This window comes from Pseudonaja textilis, chromosome 5 (genome assembly GCF_049901715.1).
Source record: "Pseudonaja textilis isolate UNSWEBS1 chromosome 5, rPseTex1.2, whole genome shotgun sequence".
Classification (NCBI taxonomy): Eukaryota; Metazoa; Chordata; class Lepidosauria; order Squamata; family Elapidae; genus Pseudonaja; species Pseudonaja textilis.
Window position 1 is genome coordinate 17,700,232 of NC_141994.1, and position 22,130 is coordinate 17,722,361.

The 22,130-nt window shown below is 42.8% G+C and overlaps 1 protein-coding gene across 7 annotated transcripts; it reads left to right on the plus strand.

The window, feature by feature from the left end:
• Window positions 1–509: 509 nt before the first annotated feature.
• Window positions 510–21,219, plus strand: NUP50 (nucleoporin 50). Of its 7 annotated transcripts, none has more exons than XM_087934199.1 (8): window positions 510–2,273; window positions 3,144–3,262; window positions 6,763–6,846; window positions 9,089–9,287; window positions 12,545–13,222; window positions 16,816–16,897; window positions 18,432–18,550; window positions 20,740–21,219. In XM_087934199.1, exons 2-8 carry the CDS (start codon window positions 3,194–3,196, stop codon window positions 20,943–20,945), a joined length of 1,437 nt encoding a protein of 478 aa, XP_087790325.1. In that variant the 5' UTR covers window positions 510–2,273; window positions 3,144–3,193; the 3' UTR covers window positions 20,946–21,219. The 7 variants fall into 7 exon arrangements, with proteins under 7 accessions (XP_087790325.1, XP_026558345.2, XP_087790327.1 ...); XM_026702560.2 differs by having other exon boundaries at window positions 510–611; XM_087934201.1 differs by having other exon boundaries at window positions 510–611; window positions 16,819–16,897.
• The last annotated feature ends 911 nt before the right edge of the window (window positions 21,220–22,130 follow it).

The window sequence follows — 22,130 nt, forward strand, 5'->3', positions numbered from 1 at the left end:
CACTCAGGAAAGCTTTAATTGGGATGTTGACACACACACTTACTTTCCAATTTACTACAGATTTTTAACTGTAAAAGCCTCCTCGATGTCCAGCTCACTTTCTGGTCTACCTTTCAGGGGCGTTTTTGCCACCGTTTTCAACCTCCAAGCCCTGGCATAGGATCTCCAGGTGGTGCCCCGTCTAAATGTTATGTTGCCCAAGTGTGCCCCCTGCTGAAGAGAAAGAGGACGACACTGTTTCAGCCCTGGCTGGATCCCTCGAGGATCCATGTTGGTAAGCCGTGTGTCCCGCCCACTCCTTCGAGCCCTGGGATTTCCAGGTGGTCTCCCATCCCGGCACGAAACAGGTAACCGGCATCCGATATCCTTACGCGCAGGAGGGCGCAGCGCCCCAGCCTCAAAGTCCTCCGCCCGGTTGCTAGGGCGACGGAGGCCACGCCCCGCGACGCGCCGACCTCGCCTCTGGGCGGGGCGGCGGCGCTTGCCGGAAGCGGAAGCCGCTGCCGCTCCTCCCGGGGAGCGCTACGGCCAGGAGGAAGCGGTCGCCGCATGAGCCCATCGGCGGTGGGTCTCTCTCGAGCGGGAAAGCCCGGGCAGGAGCGGCGGCGGCGGTGGGTTGTCGATGGCAGGCGGTCCCTTGGAGGGAGTGGGGGCTTTCAGCGCCTTCCTTCGCCGCCTTGGAAAAGCCGGCCCCCACCAGCGGCACCGAGGATGGGGTGGGGGTTGCCCATGGCTTCCCCTTGGACGGGAGCTTCCGGTTTTAGCAGGAGGGAGCAGCAGGCGGGGAGGCCTAGACCGTCCCTCTGTAGGGAAGCCCAAGCCGGAAGCGCCGGGGGGCGTGGCCTGAGCTTCCCTGAAAAGCGCGGGAAGGCCCTGGTGGAGGCCTTGCCTGGGGCGCCCGGCTGCCGTGTGAAAACACGCGCAGTTTGAATGATAGGGTTCATTGTTGGCTTTTGCTGTAGTGTAGAGCGGTGTTTCGCCATCTCATCCCCTTTAGATGGACTTCACCCCTACCCCCCCCCCCAACTAAATCAACTGGGGAATTCTGGGAATTGAAGTCCACCCAGGTGATGCGGTTGAGAAACAATGGCGTAGAGAGAAATACAAAGCCTCATTTCAAAACTGCTGGCCGAGAGAGAGAGAGAGAGAGGTGGTTGTGGAGACACGTTAAATGTATTTTTCTGTTCCTAGTATTAATTGTGAATTTGTTTCTCCTCTGGAAAGTGTAGAGTAGTCCAGTATTTGAGGGGCTGCCACAAAGAGGAGGTCAACTTATTCTTCAAGGCACCTGAGAGCAGGATGAGAAACAATGCAAGAAGCAACCTAGAATTAAAGAGAAACGTCCTAAAAGTGAGGAAATATTGGGACAGTTTGCCTTCAGAAGTTGTGGGTGCTACATCACTGGAAGCTTTTAAGAAGAAACTGGACAGTCACTTGTCTGAAATGGTATAGGGTCTCCTGCTTGAGCAGGGGGCTGGACTAGAAGACCTCCAAGGTCCCTTCCAGCTCTATTCTATTCTAGAGAATAATATTGATAGTAAAAGTAGCTCCATATTCTGTCTTTTGGTTACAGGCTCCCTCCTGTGTGAGGAAGGAGAAAAACTAAGGCAACCAAGGCTTGTTCCTAATGCTGCATGTGTGATATAGTCTCTTGTAGGGGGTCCTCTTTCTTCTTTACTACTTTCTCCATTTTGGACCTGTAGTCACAGCATTGGGGTTGTTGCAGACACATAGGAGTCATTTTGTTGCTTCTGACCCAGATCTTTGGGTCATTATCCTTTTGGGGGCATGTTGATTGGAAAACTGGCTTTTAACCCTTTTCGGCAGCCAGTTTGGCTGGGCTCTTGTTTAAAAATGGGCTTGGTATCTTTGCTTTTCCTCCACAGCATTATGACCTCATCAGCTACTCATCAGAGCTGGGTAGCAGATCCAGGCAGAGTTTTTGCTGGTGGGGGCTTCTCAGTGGAGGGAGACCAGGAAGAAAATATTTGTGGAGGTCCAGATTTGCAAGGAGAAGGCTTCTGTGCAATTTAGGATTGGGTGGCACTAGATTCTTTAAAGAAACATCTGTTGGTCAAACAAGAATTTCTATCCAGAGTCCCTACTGCCAGGAATAAACACATAAAACTTGATGCCCGTTGGATAAATTTGGAGTTTTAAAGAGACTGTGGGAAATTAATAAAGTGGCTGCTTTGCAAGATGACCTGTCACAAAACAACTTCATGGAAGAATGGAAAATGAACCTGTCCTCCCACTATTTTCTCTATATAAAAGTAAACCATGGTTTTACTTTTGCTTTAGGGGAAGATATGTATGCACATTTCCAAACAACACACTGGGGTGTGACCATTTTCAGTTTCCTAAGAATTCTTGACTATATGCAAGAACTAGAGCATACTTGGAAATTCCATAACAGATGTTGATGCTTTGTACTGTGCTAGCTTTTTTATTTTATTTTTAAAACCCTTTAAGATGCGGAACTTGCATGCCTCCCTTATTAGGAACCAAAGAGTTGCTGTGTGAAAACCCTGGCCATCCAGAGTACTTTGGGGCTGTTTTTATAGTATCTGTTCATCCAGCCAGATAGACATCAGATGTGTACATATAGTGGCAAGGATGATGGTTAGTTGCAACTTCAACCTGTCAGCAGTGTGCATTTTGGCTCTCAAGAAGTAACTCAGCTTTCCTTTTTCTTCAAGCCCCAAGATAGACTAGAATCTTCCCAAATCCATATCCTTCATAGCTTTTATAGAACCAGTGTCTCTGGGAAACAACAGTGAGACATCTGAACTAAATTTGCCTCTTCCAACAACCCAATTCTGTATGAAGATGTGGAATATAAGTAATGCCATTCGGCAGATCATATTCTCATGTTCCTTTTATTACTGGCATATCTATCCCAGTTTTTCTGGGGATCTCAAAGTAGCTTACTTTGTCTCCCACAATTTCATCTGTGTAGCAACAGCTCTGGTTGGTCAGAAGTGACAGTTCCTTGAGATTGTATCTTAGTAAATAGGGTACCTGAAATGTTATGCAACATTATTACTATCTTTGGTTATCAGATACTTGTATAATCTGCTTAATACCTCTGGTTATCAGGCTATAAAAGTCTTGGTTTTGTCATCCTTTTTTCTAAAAACTAGATCTGAAAGACAACTAATTATTGCTTGCTGTGATGCAGTAGTGCTGTAAAATGGCTAAGAGAGTGGCAGAGACTGAGCTGACTGACAGAAACTGGGATCAAGAAGAAGAAACTGAGGAGGTAAACACTATTTCATTAACTTAGAGCAGGGGTCCCCAAACTTGGCAACTTTAAGACTTGTGGACTTCAACTCCCAGAATTCTGGGAGTTGAAGTCCACAAGTCTTAAAGTTGCCAAGTTTGGAGACCTTTGACTTAGAGAGCAACAGTACGTGAAGTACACAAATGTATGTCACTGTATTTTTGGTATATGGGGAAAAAAAATACTTTGCAAAACCGGGAAGGTAATGGGCCGGTCTGTCCACTCTTTCTTGAATGTACCAAGAGTCGAGACCTAAACAGACACAGGGAAAAATCCATTTCATATAATTTGTCTCTCTATGAAAAGTCTGGGGTTACCAGTGTATTGGTTATTGTTGTATTAAAGTTGACCTGTCTTGTGTGATTAAAAAAGATGAACTCATGCAGACTTTATTGGTAATGCATGCCAATTATAACTGGGCTTATTGTAACCTTTGAAATTTGGACTTCTCTGTTTTATTCCTGATGATACAGAAACAAGCTTCTTTAAACTTTATTATCTGCCCTGATGGGGCCTCACTAATGAGGGAGTCAAGCCAAAAAGTAACTCACATTTAAGAGCAAGGGAAGGAAATCACCCATTTGTGCTCAGCCACAGGTACGGCAAGGTTGTGCAGGTTCTTTGTGTAATGGCATTGCCTTCGAAATCTCCTGAGATTTTGATAATTACACCCCAATATCTTGCAAGGTTTCAACCATGCAGAGCCAATCTGGAGCCATATGCATCGTTTCAACTATTTATTTTCTCTGCCTAATATATCTTGTAAGTGCGTTGTAACAGGGCTGAGTTTCTTCCTGGGATTGATGCTGAGGTCTTGGTAGTGATGGTGTTCGCAATGTTTAGTCAAGATGGCTAGTCATATAGATCAGTAATCTATAAAGCAACTGTTTCTATTGAGAATATTACCAACAAAACACAGTTTGAAAAACAGTATAATTAGGGTAGCTTTTATTCACATGTGTCATTGGGTAATTGTGTTTCAGTTCATGTTAAAGAGCTTGCAGTTTCATGCAACATAACAGCTACAGGAGAAATCTGCTATTAAAGTTATATTTTGACATAATATCAGCATTATTCTGACTTCCAAATTCTCCAAACAGATCTGAATTTTGTGAATGCTTCCAATAAAAATGGGTAACTATTCCAAGCAGTGGTGTGAGCTTTCTAGAAAATTTTGATGTAATTATCTATCCTTTATGTATATCTTCCATGTCTTCCATGTTTTATCATCAGTTTGCTTAAGATGTTAACTCATTCTTTAGTTAGCTTAAGATTATTCATTATTTCGAGTAAATCATAAGTAGGCTGCGATCCTATGATCCCCATGTTGTGGATCACACCATAGTTCAGAATTCCATTCTCCTCTAAGGGGAAATTTGTTGATTCCTTTCCATCTGTTATGGAGAAAGTTTTATCATTGTCCACATGAGTGTTTCTCAGCCTTGACAACTTGAGGATGTGTGGACTTCAAACTCCCAGAATTCCCCAGCCAGTATGTTGGCTTGGGTATTTTGGGAGAGTCCATACATCTTTTAAGTTTCCGTGCTTGGGAAACACTGGTCTATATCCTTTGACTGTGTGCTCAAGTTATTCTTGTGTTTATAATCAAAATCTACTAGTGTGGGGCAGCATGAAGATGTTGGATTAGCCCTGTTCCAAGAACCACGTTCCATTTCCCTTTCAGCCATGGATCCCCCTTGGGAGACAGAACTACCCATCCTATCCTCCTCAGCCCAATCTGCCCCCCCAGTTGCTATAGGAAAATAACTAGACTGATCACTGTAGCCCATTTAGAGCTCTTGAATGTACTGATTGTCCTCAACACTATGTCTCTTTGGTTTAATGATAGTTCAAAATTACAACCTGGGACTACACCATCAGAAAAATGGTCTTACTAACTGTACTCACACGTACGACTGTCACATCACTCCCTGCAGTCATGGGATGGCAATTGAGGTGCCTGACAGCTGGCTCTCCTTTACCAACCAGTTGCAGCATCTTACAGCCACACAATCGCAATTTGCAATCCTTTTGGCCAACTTCTGGCAAAATCTGCCCACTGTACAAATTGTCATAAATTTGGGTCCAGCTTGACTTGCAACCCCAAGAACTTATAGTAGAAATTCAGGTGCCAGTTGCAGTTGTAAGATTAACCTATGAAGTGGGTTTTATATATAGTTTTAGTTTACTTTATTGTCATTGCACCTCGTACAATGAAATCAAACACCATCTTCAGTGCACATCATGACCATGAAAATAAACACAAACACAAATCCTTCATCCTTCACTCATTGAACCCGAAACCCCTGACACTACACCAACACTGCACTATACAGCAGAATTCAAAAGAGCTACTGCCCTGGGATAGAAGCTGTTTTTCAGCCTATTTGTCATTATTTTTATTATTCTGTACCATCTGCCAGATGGTAATAGTTAAAAAAAAAAGGATGCCCAGGATGAGATGGATCTTTGAGAATCTTCTGAACTTTCTTAAGGCAGCGGGAGCTATAAAGCTCTTCCAAAGAGGGGAGAGGGCAACCAATGATCTTCTGGGCAAGGAAGTTCACCCTCTGGAGGGCTGTCCTATCTGCCCCTGTGCAATTGGCAAACCATACAGAGGTGTAGTATGTTAAAATGCTCTCTAAGGTGCAGTGGTAGAAGGTCACCAGCAGTTTTTCATTCAGTTGTTTTCTGAGAAGTCTCAGGTAGTATAATCTCTGCTGAGCCCTTTTGACCAGGGCTGCAATGTGGGCACTCCAGGTCAGGTCCTCTTTTAGGGTAACACCCAGAAACTTAAAACTGGCCACTTGCTCCACTCGGTCTCCATTGATAAGCAAGGTCTGGATGTCTGATCTGTTCCTTCTCTAGTCCACTATAAGCTCCTTGGTCCTATTGGTGTTGAGGACCAAGTTATTGTCTCCACACCACAAAAGCAACTGGTCCACCTCATCTCGGTAGGCAGACTCATCCTGTATATATACTGTATGTGTGTGTGTATGTGTATGTATGTATGTATGTATGTATGTATGTATGTATGTATAAGAAAGAAGTAATTCCATAATTAAAAAGTAACATGAATGTTGGAATCTCTTACAGGACATCCTTGTTATCTATAAATAGAAATAATTACGGCTTTTCTGAAAGCAATTTAACGATTTCTAAAGTTCATTGAGTAAATTGCAATAAATATGCTTCTTAAAAATAATGACTAATTTGAGGGAATCTGTCAGTTGACATATTTTGGGAAATATTTATGGAAAACATGTTCTAAATATTTTGAATAAGTCAGCAGCTATGATACCCACAAATGATTCTTAAGTAATCATCCTCAGTGATGTTATAGAATTTGAATATGCCAAGCGATTGCTTATTGCAATGCAAGGTTGAACCTTGTGGTAGATGATTACATCAATGCGCTGGAGTTGTTTTTTCAGGCTTTTTTCATTTTGCCTGTCTAACAATTTAAACATTCTCTGCAGGTAGGAACTTTCTCCGTGGCCAGTGAGGAAGTTTTGAAAAACAGACCAATTAAGAAGGCAAAGCGTAGAAATTTGGTGACCGAGGTAGATATAATTTATCATTTTAAAACAAACTTTCTGCTAATTTGTCTTAATTCCTTGCATTGCCTAAAAATAGTTCTGTCACAGACTGCTAGCTTATGATATAAACAGAAATCTTAACTAAATACTTGGACTAACATACTCAGACTAATATAGAATTGAATTTCTTTTAAATTTTTGATGCAAAATGTCATTTGAAATTCTAGAAGATTCATAATGCATGAAATGTCTCTCTGGGGGAGCATTTGAAGAAGATAAGAATTTCTGGAAGATTTTTATGTTTCTAGCCATTATTTTTCTAACAGCTGGGGAAGAGAGAACTTTCTTTTTGTGGTTGGGCCAACTATTAAAAAAGCTTAGCTTTTCACTATTTGTATGGATCCCTTACACCAGGGCTGTCAAACTCCCGGGCCTCGGGCCGGATGCATCTTGCGCTGGCCACACCCGGTTTAGCGAAGGGGGGGGGAAAGTCCCAATATGTCACGTGACACCACCATGACCATGTGAGTTTAACACCCCTGCCTTACACTAATTAATAATAAAGGAAATTGAGTCCCGTTCCCAGTCTTGAGTCTCTCATCCAGAAACGGAATGGATTATGTTGGTAAACACTTGTATATTTTAATAGTAAAAACTTAGTTGGCAGAATGCAATATTGTACTTTCTTCGGGATTCTGATAATTCCAAACAGTTACTCAACTTCTATTATATGTGCATCTGAATCACCTGAATTGGAAAACCAATATTTATGGAATTAAAAATGCTGTTATTTAACAGGGTTTTTTTTTATTCCTGGTGATTTGTAGTGAATCCCATATGCTCTTTCTAAACTCAGTTTATGACATAAGAAAATGCTGGAAGAGCTAGTAGGATTTAGGGACTGAACTCGAATGTTTTTTTAACTTCAGTAATTTTTAAATGAGTGGTTTTGAACTCTCAGGATTCCTCCAGGCTGCTTAGGCTAATTCTGCAAATCCATATGATTTCCAAGTCTAGTGAAATTGCCCTCCTAGAAGCTGAAGCTGAGGCATACATTTGTTTGTGAACACTCTAGTACACAGATCATCTTTTAGAATTATGTACTCTTCAGTCATTTGTAACTTAATGTTTGAAGAGGGCTAAAATAGCTCTGTGTTATTATTAAGGATGTGTAGAACATTTTGAATTCAAAACATTTCTGTTTCAGCAGGTCAAAATAACCTGCTTTTAAAATAAGAACAGGGAATTTAGAATTAAAAACATTTTGCCTGCTCTGACTAACTATTGATTTGTCTTTGTACAGCAAGAAAAGTCATCTTTAGATGGCTAATGGCCTTTAGTTTTGGGTCAGGGGATTGACTAGTTTATGCTGTTGGTATTTTCCCTGAGATAGAATCGGGGGTATTTTTCTTTAGCAGCGGACCAATATAATTTGAATTATACTATGCCTGCCTGCCTGCCTGCCTATCTAACCTATCATCTCCCCAATACTTAACAATGCTAAATCATATTTGAACTGATTTTGACACGATGGAGTGGTTTTTTAAAGCAGTGATCCATTATAATTTGAATCATACTATCTATCTATCTATCTATCTATCTATCTATCTATCTATCTATCTATCTATCTATCTATCTAATTATCTGATCATCTCCCAGTACTTAACAATGCTAAATCCTACTTGAACCTTTTAACGGAGAAATTTTTAAGTTGCTGTTGAATAATTATAGGACTTATGTGGTTTCGCCCCCTCCCCTGCCCCACTGGTTGATGGTTCATTTCTAGAGAACCAGGCTTTTCAAAGGCCACACTGTGAACTTCCAAGTCCAACAGAAGGTGCCTTTGTAATGTGCTGAGCATCACCCAAAAAAAGGAAAGTGGTTTTTCAAAATGTTACTTTGGAGACATGCTTGGAGGCTCCTGCCCAAGATATTTTGAGTTTAAAAAGGCATCCTTCCATGGAGATTTTGTAGAAATGGAATGACCTTTTGTTAAAAGCAGTGGCTGAGATAACTGGAAAGTGCCCACGACAAGCAACATTTGGGAGAAATAAACTAAGAAATCTATTTTAGAGGTAGCACTGAGCTTTTATCTTTGAACCAGCTTCTGGTTCCTGATTACGGTGGCCATCAGGAATATCTGGGGTTTACTGCAAACGCAGCCCTCGTGGAAAAAAATAATCCTGAATAGGCCCAGGATGGCCTTGTAATCTGAGAGGTGCAGAACAACTTATTTCTGTTTTGTTTTTGTTTTTGTTTTTTCCAGTCAGACGGTGGCGGAGCTTTTAAGGGATTTAAAGGTTTCGTTTTACCTTCCGGGACTAATATTTTTTCTGGTTTCGGGAATGGCTCTGGAACAAAATCTTTCGGAGGGTTATCCAACGGTGGCAGCAGCTCCAGCAGCATTACCCACAGCACTTCGCTCCCCACCTTAAAGACGACTTCAGAAACAGAAACGACATTTAGTAAGTTCTTTTCTTTTTTTTTTTACTAGAGGGAAATAATCTTAATATCTTCCAATAAAAAATATTTTTTTAAAATGCTCTATGGCAGGGCTCTCCAAACTTGGCAACTTTAAGACTTGTGGACTTCAATTCCCATAATTCCCCAGACAGCATGGCCGGCTAAGGAGTTCTGGAAGTTGAAGTCCACAAGTCCTAGAGTTGCCAAGTTTGGATGCTCTATGGTTTAAAAAGGAAGGGTCCCCTGAGGAGAAAACTCCATTTAATGTAGTAGCATAAAGCCATATTTTAACATAAATCCAGTAAGTCCTCGATGGCAATTTCTGTTGTGAGCAAGGCTGTTAAGTCAGTCATACCCGATTATACAACCTTTTTTGCCACTGTTGATAAAGTGAATTGCTGCAGTTGTTAAGTGAATCATGCGGTCCTTAAGAGAATCCAGCTTCTTCCATTGACTTTGCCTGTTGGAAGTCGTTGGGAAGGCCACAATGGCAATTTTGTGTGAGCTCCTGATACTTCAAAGGTTGCAAATAAGTGCCGATGACTAACTGTCCTACTGTTAATGTGAATCTGTCTCTGGAGATTCTCAGTCATCCAGGTAATAAAGTTTTTCCCAAACATGGGTTTTTTTCCCAAGAGGCAACTGGACTTCCTTGTTTTTTCTTTGAAGATATTTCGCTTCTCATCCAAGAAGCTTCTTCAGCTCTGATTGGATGGTGGGGAATGGAAGGATTTATGCTCCTTGCAGACAGCTGGTCACTTGCATCCTTTTAGAGGGTCCTTGAAGCCACTTGGGGGTTTATCTGTGTCCCCAGGGTCATCTGAGTAGTGCAAATGGGTGTGGAGCCTCTGCGGGATGTTCTCTGCCTTGTGTCCCTTCACGGTCTAGAAGACAGGCGCAGGCTGTTGGAGAGGAGTCTGTTGTCTGCATCTCAAACTGAAGCGCAAATGGTTCCTGTAGTCTGCAATTTTTTTCTGGAAATCCGCTCATACTCCCTCTCCATTTGAAGGAGGTTCATCCCAAAGTGCATATAGCTAAATGTCTGAAGAGTCAGAGCTGAAGAAGCTTCTTGGATGAGAAGAGAAACATCCCCAAAGAAAAACCAGAAAATCCAGTTGACTCAAAAGTCCCGAAATGTCCCAAAAGCATCTTTGGGACATTGATGTGAATCATGTGGCTGTGGGGATGGCAAGGTGGATATAAGTGCGAAGACTGATCGCATCTTAATTTTTGTTCAAATTGTAACTTTGAACAGTTGCTAAATAAATGGTGGGAAGTCAAGGGCTACCTCCATCCGCTATTGCCATTGGAATTGAGTCCCCAAGTTTTGAGGGCCTGTTTGGAACTTGGGGTACGCTGCAAAACCCATCCTTGGTCTCGGTGTTATTCTGCAAGATCCTTTCTTGGAAGGATTTGGTTGTGATATATGTTTTGCATCCTTAAAGAAGTACTTCTTCTAAGTCCCATTTGGACCCCATTCTTCACAACTTTCCAGAAATAACAGGCAGCAGTTGTTAGGTAAAACATAGAACCTCTAAGAGAAAATGAGCGTTCGTGCTCTTTTGTTACTAAGAAATACCAATCGGCTGGATCTGGTTACAATTCGAACAGCGCTATCTGAATTATTGATTGAGTCTGGATCCAGATCTCAAGAGGGTTGAAAATGAGGTTCGTGTAGATTTGCAAGAGCTCAGTGATGATCACAAGGCCTGGATAGAGGGTGAACCTGCTTTTAGAACCTCTGATCATCTGCTTACCTGTCTCCAAATTGCATCTTATTTATTATATGCAGGTTTATTTCAGGTTGTTTTTAAAGAGATGTTTACTATCATGGGATTTTTTTTTTTTTAAAAAACCCTCTATCCTTAATATCCTCAATTCTGATTATTAAATTTGAAATTTGGTCTCAGGAGAAGAATGGATTCAATTATCTCTGATCTCATGCCTTTTACTTTTCAGTATAATTCAGAAAGTTACTCTCAGTATGATGAATGTAATAAAGACGTTGGGGAAGAGAACACTGTTCAACGTTAGAGCAGATTTATGTATATAGCAATTGCAGTAGCACTTAGACTTATATACCACTTTACAGCCCTCCCTAAGCGGTTTACAGCATATTGTTTCCAACAATCTGGGTCCTCATTTTACTGACCTTGGGAGGATGGAAAGCTAAGTCAACCTGGAGCTGGTCAGGACTGAAGGAATGGAACTGCTGGCAGTGCGAGCAGAATTAGCCTGCAATACGGCATTCTAACCACTGCATCATCAGGCTCATATAATATAACAGGCCCATAGAAGTTACAGATTGCTCATATTTTGAACTAAGTTGTTTGTAACCTGCATTTCTGTGATGGCTGGGTGGGGGGGTGGGGGGAGTTCCTTCTTTGTGACTGGTAGGGAAACAGAAGTAAAAAAATTATCAATCAGCCGAAGAGGAATTCTTTCCTTGGTCAGCCATCCCGCTGCTCGGCTGTGGGAAAACTACATTTTTTCTACAGTAGACATCGGAGTGAAGAAGGTTGGCACAATAAGGTGGGATGATCCTTGTACCTGTCCTGCCCCGTCCCTAAAGCAGAAGTCCTGGTTGGCTTTTGGATATGACGCTGCCGCTTAAATTGCATGAGCCCCTTTTGTGCTTGTCCTCCGATTATATTCAGCTATAAATTGTCCCCAATCAAAAGGGTAACTTTTCTACTGGTTTCCGGCAGAAAGATGAAGAACAGTATGTGTTTTGAACAGTAGTTCACCCGAAGTATTTATCCTGGAGAAATCTTTTTTTTTTTCCCAAATCCTTCATCATGAAGCTACCAATTTGTCCCTGGACATTTGGGCGTTTCTATTAATATTTAAAAAATGCAATCCCTGAAACAACCCACCCCCCAAGATATTGTTATTTGACAGCAGACATTGCAGTGTTTGTTAAGATCCATTTTGCAAAGAGCTAAGCTTGTTACAAAGAAAGCAACAGGTGGTTTAATTTAATAGAACTTTCCTTAGAGTTTTAATCATTCTGACGTCTTGAAGGATGCTGGATGCGAGTCCAAAGATTATATTGTTTGGGTTTTTCTGTTTTGTTTTGTTTTTTTCAGTATTCTTGCTATCAAAATGCTGGCCTCATACTTGATTAGGTAATGTGGCTTTTAGACAGGCTGGTAGATTTTGGAGGCCTCTCCCTTGCTTTTTTTTTTTTTTTTTTAAAGGTGATTCTCCACAAAGGTGGTTTGTAATAGCAGTCCTTGGATATTTTCCTCTTTTCCAGATTCTGTGGTCTCCAGCGGCTCAGCAAATGATGTTAGAGTTGAGAAGTCCTCTGCACATACGGAAGCCAATAGTGAGAACCCAGAGCCCTTGTCTCCCGGACTCACTCAGACCAAAGCCTGCAACTCGAAGAGCTATCATAAACAGTTGGCCGCCCTCAATTGTTCTGTACGGGACTGGATAGTCAAACACGTCAATGCCAACCCGCTCTGTGACCTGACCCCCATCTTCCATGACTATGAGAGATACTTGGCTGACATAGAGCAACAGGGCTTGGATGGCAACGGCAGCTCCGAAAGTGGCGGTGGCAGCAGCAGCAGCAAAGCCTCCGAAGCTCAGCCTCGCCCTGCGTTTGGGAGCACGTCCCTCCCGCAGAGCTCCACGTTTTTCTTCAACATCAGCAAATCGGAGGAGGCCCCCGGGAAGAAAACAGAATTGGAAAAGAAAACAGAACTCAAACCGGCAGCTGCCTCCTCCTCCTCCTCCACCACCACCACCTTGTTCCTTTTTGACAAAAGTGACAAATCTGGTCCGGGTTCAGGGCCGGCCGGGTCTGGATTCTCATTTTCCTCTGGAAATGGAGGGCTGTTTGGCAAAGATGCAAGCCAGGCTAGGGTGGCTTCTTCCTTTTCCAATAATGCATTAGACAGCCCGGCCGAAAAGGCTGGCAACGCACAAGGTGAGTACGATGTTGTTTTAGAGACTGAGAAATGCTGTGGTCCCGTTTAAACTCTCTGGTGGTCTGTCCCTGCATTCGTTTGAGGGTTGGACTGTCAAGGTTTGCAAATTCACTGTCATGGTTCCGAGTAAATGCTCCCAACCAATTCAAGGCTCTGAGGCCTTGGCTTCCTCAAAAATTCCTGTTTATTGGGTACAACCTATCGGCACGGTCAGGTGTAAAACCAACACTGAGTAATCCCCACGCTTTTGGTATCATCAAAGAATAGATCCTGTCCACCACCATCCCTTGTGTCACAGGCCACGTTAGCCAACCAAGCAGGCAGCCCTCCCTCCTGCCGCTGCCGGGGTGCGTTGATCTGGCCTTGGTTCTTAGGCGCCCTTATCTTTGTTACGAGGGGCACATTGGAGCAAAGCATTCTACATTTCAAAGGTTTCCCCCCCCCCGTCCCCCTCCCAATAATTATGGCAACTAAGAAAGAAAGAAAGAAAGAAAGAAAGAAAGAAAGAAAGAAAGAAAGAAAGAAAGAAAGAAAGAAAACAGGGCTTTGGCTAGCGTCGTTTTGAGAGTCGACATTCACCACATTTGTTTGGGGAGGGGGTGATGATTGGCTGCATGTCCATTAGTGTCCAGATACAATGCGAGGTCCTTTCTCCCCCCGATCTCTCTCTCTCTGTTGCAGAGAATCGAAAGAGAGAAGCTGCAGGGAGGAATTGTTTGGACCGCAAGGGAGCGTTTTGTAGCCCCCCCCCTCGTGGCTTGTCCCCCAGCCACCAAGCTGCCTTCTACTAGCCAGAGCGTGTTTTGTGCTTCTGCTGGCAGGCTGTGACAAGCAGTCTTAAGCCTGGCTCAAACTTTCCCCGGAGTCCTGATAACGTATACAAAAGGGACTCAAGTTATCGGTGCCCGAATAGCCAAATAACCACGTTGCAAGGGGCCTTGGAGGTCTTCTAATCTAGGGATGCCCAGCCTCTGGGCCGTGGCCTGTTCAGAACCGGGCCGCGCAAGCAGGTAGAGCATACTTGCGTGTGCAGCTCCATTTGCACGAGTGGTGTGCGCCGTTTGCACAAATGGAATGTGCTCGCTCATAATGGGTGCCCGCCAGTGGTGGCGTTCAAATTTTTTAACTACCGGTTCGGTGGGCGTGGCAGGGGAAGGATACTGTGAAATCTCCAGGCAGAAGGTGGCCTTAGCTGGTTCTCTGAACTACTCAAAATTTCTGCTACCGGTTCTCCAGGACTGGCCAGAACCTGCTGAAGACCCCCTCTGGCGTTTGCCCTTCGCACAAAACTATCTCCTCTCTCTCCCCTCCCTCCCCCCGGCCCAGTCTGCCAAGCTGGAAAGGTTGGGAACCTCTGTTTGAGTCCAATCCCCTTCTTGAGTAGAAGACCCTATGCCATTCTGGACAAACGACTGTCAAATCTCTTCTTGAAAACCTCCAATGGCGGAGCATCCACTACTTCTGACGGCAAGCCATTCCGTTGGCTAATTCTTCCCAGTGTCAGGAAATCTCTCCTTAGTTCTAAGGTTGCTTCTCTCCTTGATTAATTTTCATCTTCTTGTGTTGCCTCCTGGAGTTTTGGTAAATAGGTTAACCCCCTTTTCTCTGCGGCAGCCCCTCAAATATGGGAACACTGCTATCATGTCACCTCTAGACCTTCTTTTCTCTAGACTGGCCATAACACAATTTCTTCAACTGTTCTTCATATGTTTTAGCCTCCGGCCCCCTTAATCATCTTTGTTGCCTCTTCTCTGTATTCTTTCCAGAGTCTCTACGTCTTTTTTTTATATTGTGGTAACCAAAACTAGGTGGAGTATGCCAAGTGTGGTCTTACCAAAACCATCCCTCTATTAATGCAATCTAGGATTGCATTGGCTTTTGGGGCTGCTGTAGCACTCTGCAGGCTGTATGTAAGTGGCTGTGTATTAGGACTCCTAGATCTCTCTTGTAGTTACTGCTGTTGAGCCAGGTTTCACCTAATGGTACCTGTACATTTGGTTTTTCTTGCCTAAGTGTAAAACCTTTCATTTCTAACCATTGGATTTCATTTTATAAGATAGGGACCTATGTTCACGTTGTTGAGATCTTTCTGGATCTTGAGCCTATTTTCTGGGGTTTGGGCTATTCCTGTCAGCTTGGTGTTGTCTGCAGATTTGATGAGTTCTCCTTCTATTCCCTCATCTAAATTGTTCAGGAAGATATTGAAGACAGAACCTTGGGTTACTGCACTGCTTACTGTCCTCCATGTAGATGTATTTCCATTAAGGACTACACTTGGAGTGTGGTTGGTCAGCCAGTTACAAATCCATTTGGTGGTGATGTTGTCTATCCCACATTTTTTGTCTTACCAAGAAGTAGATTGTGGTCTCCTCTGTCAAATGCCTTACTGAAATCCAAGTATATTATATCCACAGCATTTCACTGTTCCGCTAATGTAGTCACTTTGACAAAGAATGAAATGATATTTGTTTGGCATGATCTGTTTTTGATAAAATGTTGGCTTCTGGTTGTAACTTTGCTTGCTTCTAGGTGTTCGCAGATTTGTTGCTTGATTATCTTTTCCAGGATCTTCCCAGGTGTTGATATCAGGCTGACTGGTCTGTAGTTGAAGATGGTTCAATGGTTCCAAGATCACATCTCCCAGCTAATTCAGAACCCCGTGATGTAATCCACTTGATCCTGGTGATTTGAACTCATCTAGAGTAGACATGTGATCTCTTACCATTTTATTGCCTGTTTTAATTTATATTTCTAATTATTTTTAAAATTTGTTGCAAGTCTCCGTTCATTCTGAGTGTTAGCTTTCCTGATTTCATCTTTGTAGATTTGGACTATATGCTGGTATTCTGCCTTAGTTATGTGTCCTCTTTCCAATCCTTTATATGTATCCTTTTTGTCTTTCAGTTTATCAGGGAGTGCTGGTTTCTTTTTTGATTACTTTTCTTTTTCAAAGGCATTGTGTGGTAGGCAGGTCTTTTATCATCACATTTTTCAGAGTCGCCCAACTTTCTTCAGTTGTTTTCCCATTTAAGAATTTCATCCATGGAATCTTTCCCAAGTTTACTTGAACTATAACCTGTTTGCTCCCCAAACTTTGGGCATTAGTATGCAGGCATCTTAAGTCCTTTATGTCTTACACTCGGTATGCTTCCTAAATGTCCTAGGACATTTGAATTTGAATTTTTCTTATTTTCCATCATCCCTACCTCCTCCTTTGATTGGATGTCTTGGGGTTTATGCTTGGGATTAGGTCCTAAAGATCCTAAAAATCGGTCAGTTTGGAGCCAATTGCATCAAAGAGGTGGGTACACCTTTTAAATTCAAAAGTGGGAGGTAGGGAAGTAGGAATGGTTGGAAATGAGCTTGATATGATAGAAACAAAACAAAGAGCTGGCATTCAGGCTGGAAAGAACTGTTTTTACGCTTCAAATGTTTCGAAATACAAAATGTTTTGAATGCCTCTGAAATATTTCCATATATTTTCATTCTGGGCCCACACCGAACAAGATTTTTTTACATACAGCAGTACAGTTTCCCAAACAGTAAAGTTTCTGGCATGAAATGTAATTCTGATCCGAAATACTTTTCCCAGCAGGGGGTGACGAAGAGGAGGAAGAGCCTCCCAAAGTAGTCATTAATGAAGTCAAAGAAGAGGACGCCTTTTACTCAAAGAAGTGAGTTACTTATTGGGCTCGCAAGTAAAGCTACATGATCAGCATTGTGTACATGTATCAAAAGGGGGCACGATGGGTTGATGGTTAACACTGCCGAGCTTGTCAGCTGGAAAGCTGAGAGCCCCGGTTTGAGACCCAAGTGCTGTACAGTGGGTGAGCTCCTGTTCCTTGCCTCAGCTCCTGACCACCTAGCAGTTCGAAAGCATGCAAATGTAAGTAGACAAATAGGTACCACATCAGTGGGAAGGTTGCAGCTTTTCATGTGCCATGGGGTATAATGCTGGCCACGTGACCACAGAAATGCTTTCAAACAAGAGTGACTCCCTCGGCTAAGAGATAGAGATGACCACCGTCCTCTAGAGTTGGATATGACTGGACAGGAGAAATCTTTACCTTTATGCGTATAATAAGTTTTATAACATGGTATGCGGCTGCCTCAATTGCTTTAGCTACTATGGGGGAAATCCTCAAGTTATGACCCTAATGGAGCCTGCTGCTGCTCCATTCATACCTGGTCATGGTTGTAAAGTGGATTGGTCATGTGACGATCCAATTTTATGAAGTTTTTTTTTTTTTTAAGTGAACACCATGATCGTAAAGTCACCGAATGCTTCGCTGTGGGCATGGTTTTGCCAGAAACTGGAAATAAATGCTGGCTTGTGACAAAACCATTCAGAAATGGGGTCACGTGGCCAGGAACCACTGCAAATCACAGTAAATGCAGCCCAATTCCTGAGTGCCCGAAGTGTGGTTACAGGACCATGGGGAGGGGCAACCGATGGAACTCTGAATCTGGGTTGCATGTAACCCCCAGGTAGGTACATCAGGACTTTTGAATGGTCGCTAAGTGCTGGATTATAATTTGAGGACTACCTGTATTGCTTGCATTCTGTTTCTTTACAACTCAGCTGCTTGCGTTTACCAGTTGGTTGCATTTATTACATAATTCGCTTAATGGAAGCATTTATCTTCATTCAGCTGCTTCTGATCTATTTCCTGAAAGTGACCTACATGAATTTTAAATCCTTTTGACATGTGATTCAGTCAAAATGAAAAAGAACTCATTGATTTCTGTAGGTCCTCCAGAATAATATTTGCAAACTAGTACAAGATACTTTTAAAAAAAAATATTAACTCGTTATCTTGGTACGGCGCCCGACCACGAGTCGGCGCCCAAAATGGCCGCAAGCTGAGCGAACGTCGGGGCCTCTCGGGACGGAAAAGGGTGCTCCTCCGGCTAGCTCAGCGCGCCGAGCGGGGCTGTGCAGGAGGGATTTAGCCCTTCCTGAACGATCGGCGTTCGAGGTGGGAAAACCAGAGGCGCTTCTGGGTGCAAATAATGAGCCGCTGGTGGGGGGGGGGGGTTAGCGCGAAATATCGTTATCTTGGTACAGGTTCAGTCGAGGGCATCTTCAGTATATGTACCTTCACTTCCCAGACAATGTGCTTCTTTTTATAATGAATGAAGGTGAAAATATGTGTCCCAAGATAACGTAGCAGGATCCAATCTTTTTTTCTTTCTTTCTTTTTTTAGGTGCAAAGTCTTTTACAAGAAAGATAACGAATTTAAAGAAAAGGGAGTAGGAACGTTACATTTAAAACCCTCCAGCAATCAGAAGACTCAGTTATTAATAAGGGCAGATACCAACTTAGGTATGTGACTTTCCTTAAAAATTGTTTTGCAAAAATACGTCTTTATTATAGGGTTTAGGCTTTTCAAATCCACGAATTATTGATTGGCTAAAAACACAATTTAAACCATATTATGGAACAAAAGCCCCACAATTTAAAACAATGAAAGTATAACAAAAAAGTAGCAAAACATCCAAAGTGTCCTTAAAATTCCCTACTCAGCATACTGGGAGTTGAAGCTCATCCATCTTAAAAATTGTTGAGGTTGAGAAGCAGTGGTCTAAATAAAAATGTGTTGCACGTTCTTAGAAGAACATAAGGGGAGTTAACTTAATCCCTTCTAGCAGAAACTTTTTCAGAACTTGCTAACAATATGGAGAAAAGCGTTCTCATGTTGCCAGTGTATATCTGATAGCCTAAGAGAAAATATGAATGCCTGAGTAACACTAAGTACGTAACACTAAGACACAGTATGGTCTTTTTGCTAGCTTGTTTCAAGTCAAATTGGGCTTTATCGGCTATAACCAAATCCTTGTACTGTGTCCCAAAACACGCTAGTAGTTTCACTAGTAGTAATGAACTGGTTGTAAGAGTTGCATGCTTAATAAGCCAGACTAGCTTCATTCCAGAGGCTCTTTCCAGGCACTTGAAAAGCTGAGCCACCTACCTAAAATACATTGCAGTAGGTCATCTGAGTTGAAAGGAAGGAAGAGATCACATTGCTAGATCTGAGATTTCCCCATCGGTCTCAACTATATCTCATGAACTGTTGAAGCCCAAACATCCAGGGAACACATCTAAAGTACACGCTCGAATCTCCAGAGGAGATGTAACACTGTCCAGGAAAGCTGATTTTGAGTGACCAAGGCTCTGCTCATCTGGAATCAGGTTCAGTTTGTTCTTATTCAAAACTATAAAGCCCCATGACATGCTGTAGGCAGGTCCCTTGCACGTAAATAAAAAGGAGAGAGCATTTGAGAAGAAGACCTTGAGAATTAATCTCTGCAAAGATTGGGCGTTCTGGAAAGCGGTCCCATTCCATCCAGGAACCCTGAAAGGTTGGTGGTATCAGAATGCACCAAGAGGCCCAGCAAAAGTATTATGGGTACATTCCCAGTGTGAACCATTCATCTAAGACGACCAAAGTAACCTTATCCAATAAACAGGCCTTCCCTCCATGAACCTGCCCAATGTTTATTTCAATTAATTTTTTATATCCCCAGACTCATACAACCCTGGATACTTTTAAAGGAATGTGTGAAATTATTTTAAGAAAAGGGCCACTCTAAATTATAGTGAGAGGTTATGCTGCATAAGCCCAATAGATATAAATGTGTAATTTTGGCCCTTATGTCTGTCAAATAGCTACTAGGTTACACACACACGCACAGGCATCATCAGATGCTTAGTGTTGTGGTTAGCTGGCAGCAGGTGTGGATGGCTGAGGAGGCCAGGACCATTAGGGAGTGGACTGCTGCCTTCAGAGAGGGGGGGGGGGGCAAGTAGCAGTGATGAGGAAGTTCCCAAGGAGCCTGTGCCAGTGTGTGTGCACAAAGGATTGCTCAGAAGAAAGAGCAGCTACAACAGCACTGGCAACTCGGGAGTAAGGCTGCAAGATAATGGCCCCTCGTTCAAGAAGATAAAAGCCAGCTGTGAAACGAACATACTTTGTAGAAGGCAAAGTCGTTTTGAAACTCAGCCTCGTGGACATTACAGTATCCTGAGTTTGTATTTGAAGATTCTTGTATTGCAAATTATTTCTTCTCCGGTATCTCTTGGCAAGTCTTGCACAGTTTGGCAAGGCTTGTGCTTATCACAGTTAATTATTTTGTAAAAGCATTACAATTTCGGATTGCATTTCAGAAAAGCATTTCTGTTCCTTTTGGATTGTGTTTGATTTTTTTGAAAAGGACTTGGGTCAGAACACTTAGCAACAAGCTCACCTTTAGAGGTGGTGTGATTTTTAGCCTTTTCAGCCAGTTTCTGGCCCCCACAAAAAAAACAAACCCACCCAAAGGAATGAATGGCTTCACTTAAAAGATTTCTGGATTCACTTAACAACCACCCCGCGTGGATGCTTCAATTTATAACCGTCGTGACTTAATAGAAATTGCAGACTCTATTTAACGGTCACCAAGCCAGGGACTACCTATAATTCAAGTTAGGTTTCATTGTTTTCCCACAGTAAATTTGACTTTCCTTCCTTGCAGGCAACATATTGCTGAATATTTTGCTGCCTCCCAAGATGCCCTGCTCGAGAACGGGGAAGAACAATGTTCTCATTGTTTGTGTCCCAAACCCCCCCATCGACGAGAAGAACGCCACAGCACCCCTGCCAATATTGATAAGGGTGAAAACAAGTGAAGATGCAGATGAGTTGCACAAAATTTTGCTGGAGAAAAAAGAGGAGGCCTGAGACTTGGCGCTACCAGTCTCGGGCGAAACCGCTGCCCAACCGTTGCCGCTCTTTTCCCCACTTGACTCTAGTAGTAACTTTTTAACTCATTGATCTCCTATTTTAAGGACTGTCTTAGAATTTCTGAAGGGTTTGAACGAGGGGAAAAAAAAAAAATAGAAGGTGGCCGATGAAACTTATAACCTTAGCATGGATCTTTTCTCCTCTTCTGATTCGAAATATCTACTGTGCAAACCATCTGTCAATAAAACTTGCATACGAAATGCAAAAAAAACCCTCGATTGATTGTGCATGAAAAGTAAAGTTGCTAAAAGCCCCCCAATTCGTACCTACAGATGATGTAGCAAGAAAATTATGTGTTCGAGAAGGGGAAAAAAAAGATAGGCGAACCGTTATTTTCCATCTGGATTTGAAATCTTTTCCTGTTAGGGAAATTCCTTTTACAGTTTTTGTTCTGTTAAAACCTTTGTTTTTAAGTAACAACTGTTGGGAGAACTTTGATTTTAGGGAGTCCAGGAGATACTTTGAATGTTACCTGGAGAACAATTCTGAAATAATTATCATTTCTTGGTACTTAACGACAAGATTCAGAGCCCAAAGAAAGTGGCGTCAAGAAGCTTGAGGCAAAACCTGAAAACCTTCATTCATCTTAATTCTGATTAAGAGCCCATCGATGGAGAATGTGGCGGGGCTGTTTCTTCCTTCTTCGTGTCCTTTAGCTCTCCCCAATCTGTGTTTTCCATGAGTTGAATTTACAGCTGCCTGTCCTCTTGTTAAGTTGGGAGGTGCAGGTAGTCAACAGCAGTTCATTTAGTGACCAGATACAGAATGGCACTGAAAAACAATGACCATTTTTCACACTTAGGACCTTGTCAGCATCCCCATGGTCATGATCCAAATTCGGACACTTGGCAACTGACTCATATTCAGGGGTGGGATGCAAATATTTTTACTACCAGGTCTGTTGGCGTGGCTAAGCTGGTGCGGCCATGTGACTGGGTGGGTGTGGCTTTTCTTTTCTTTTTTTTTTTTTGGCCTGAGCCTCAGGGAAGCTTCCTGGGGGGGGGGGGAGGGGGGTTTTTGCTCCCAGGAGGCTTCCCCGAGGCCCGGAAAGGCAAAACACGGAGCGTGGGGCCGCGCAGCACCACCACCCTATGCCCCTTTTTGCTTCCTGGGCCTTAGGAC

Bases quoted from the DNA above. Each gene is read 5' to 3' on its own strand.
- NUP50 (XM_087934199.1), top strand. From the start codon at position 3,194: ATGGCTAAGAGAGTGGCAGAGACTGAGCTGACTGACAGAAACTGGGAT. The intron at 3,263-6,762 runs GTAAACACTATT...CATTCTCTGCAG, and splicing joins AAGAAGAAGAAACTGAGGAG to GTAGGAACTTTCTCCGTGGC. The intron at 16,898-18,431 runs GTGAGTTACTTA...TTCTTTTTTTAG, and splicing joins GACGCCTTTTACTCAAAGAA to GTGCAAAGTCTTTTACAAGA.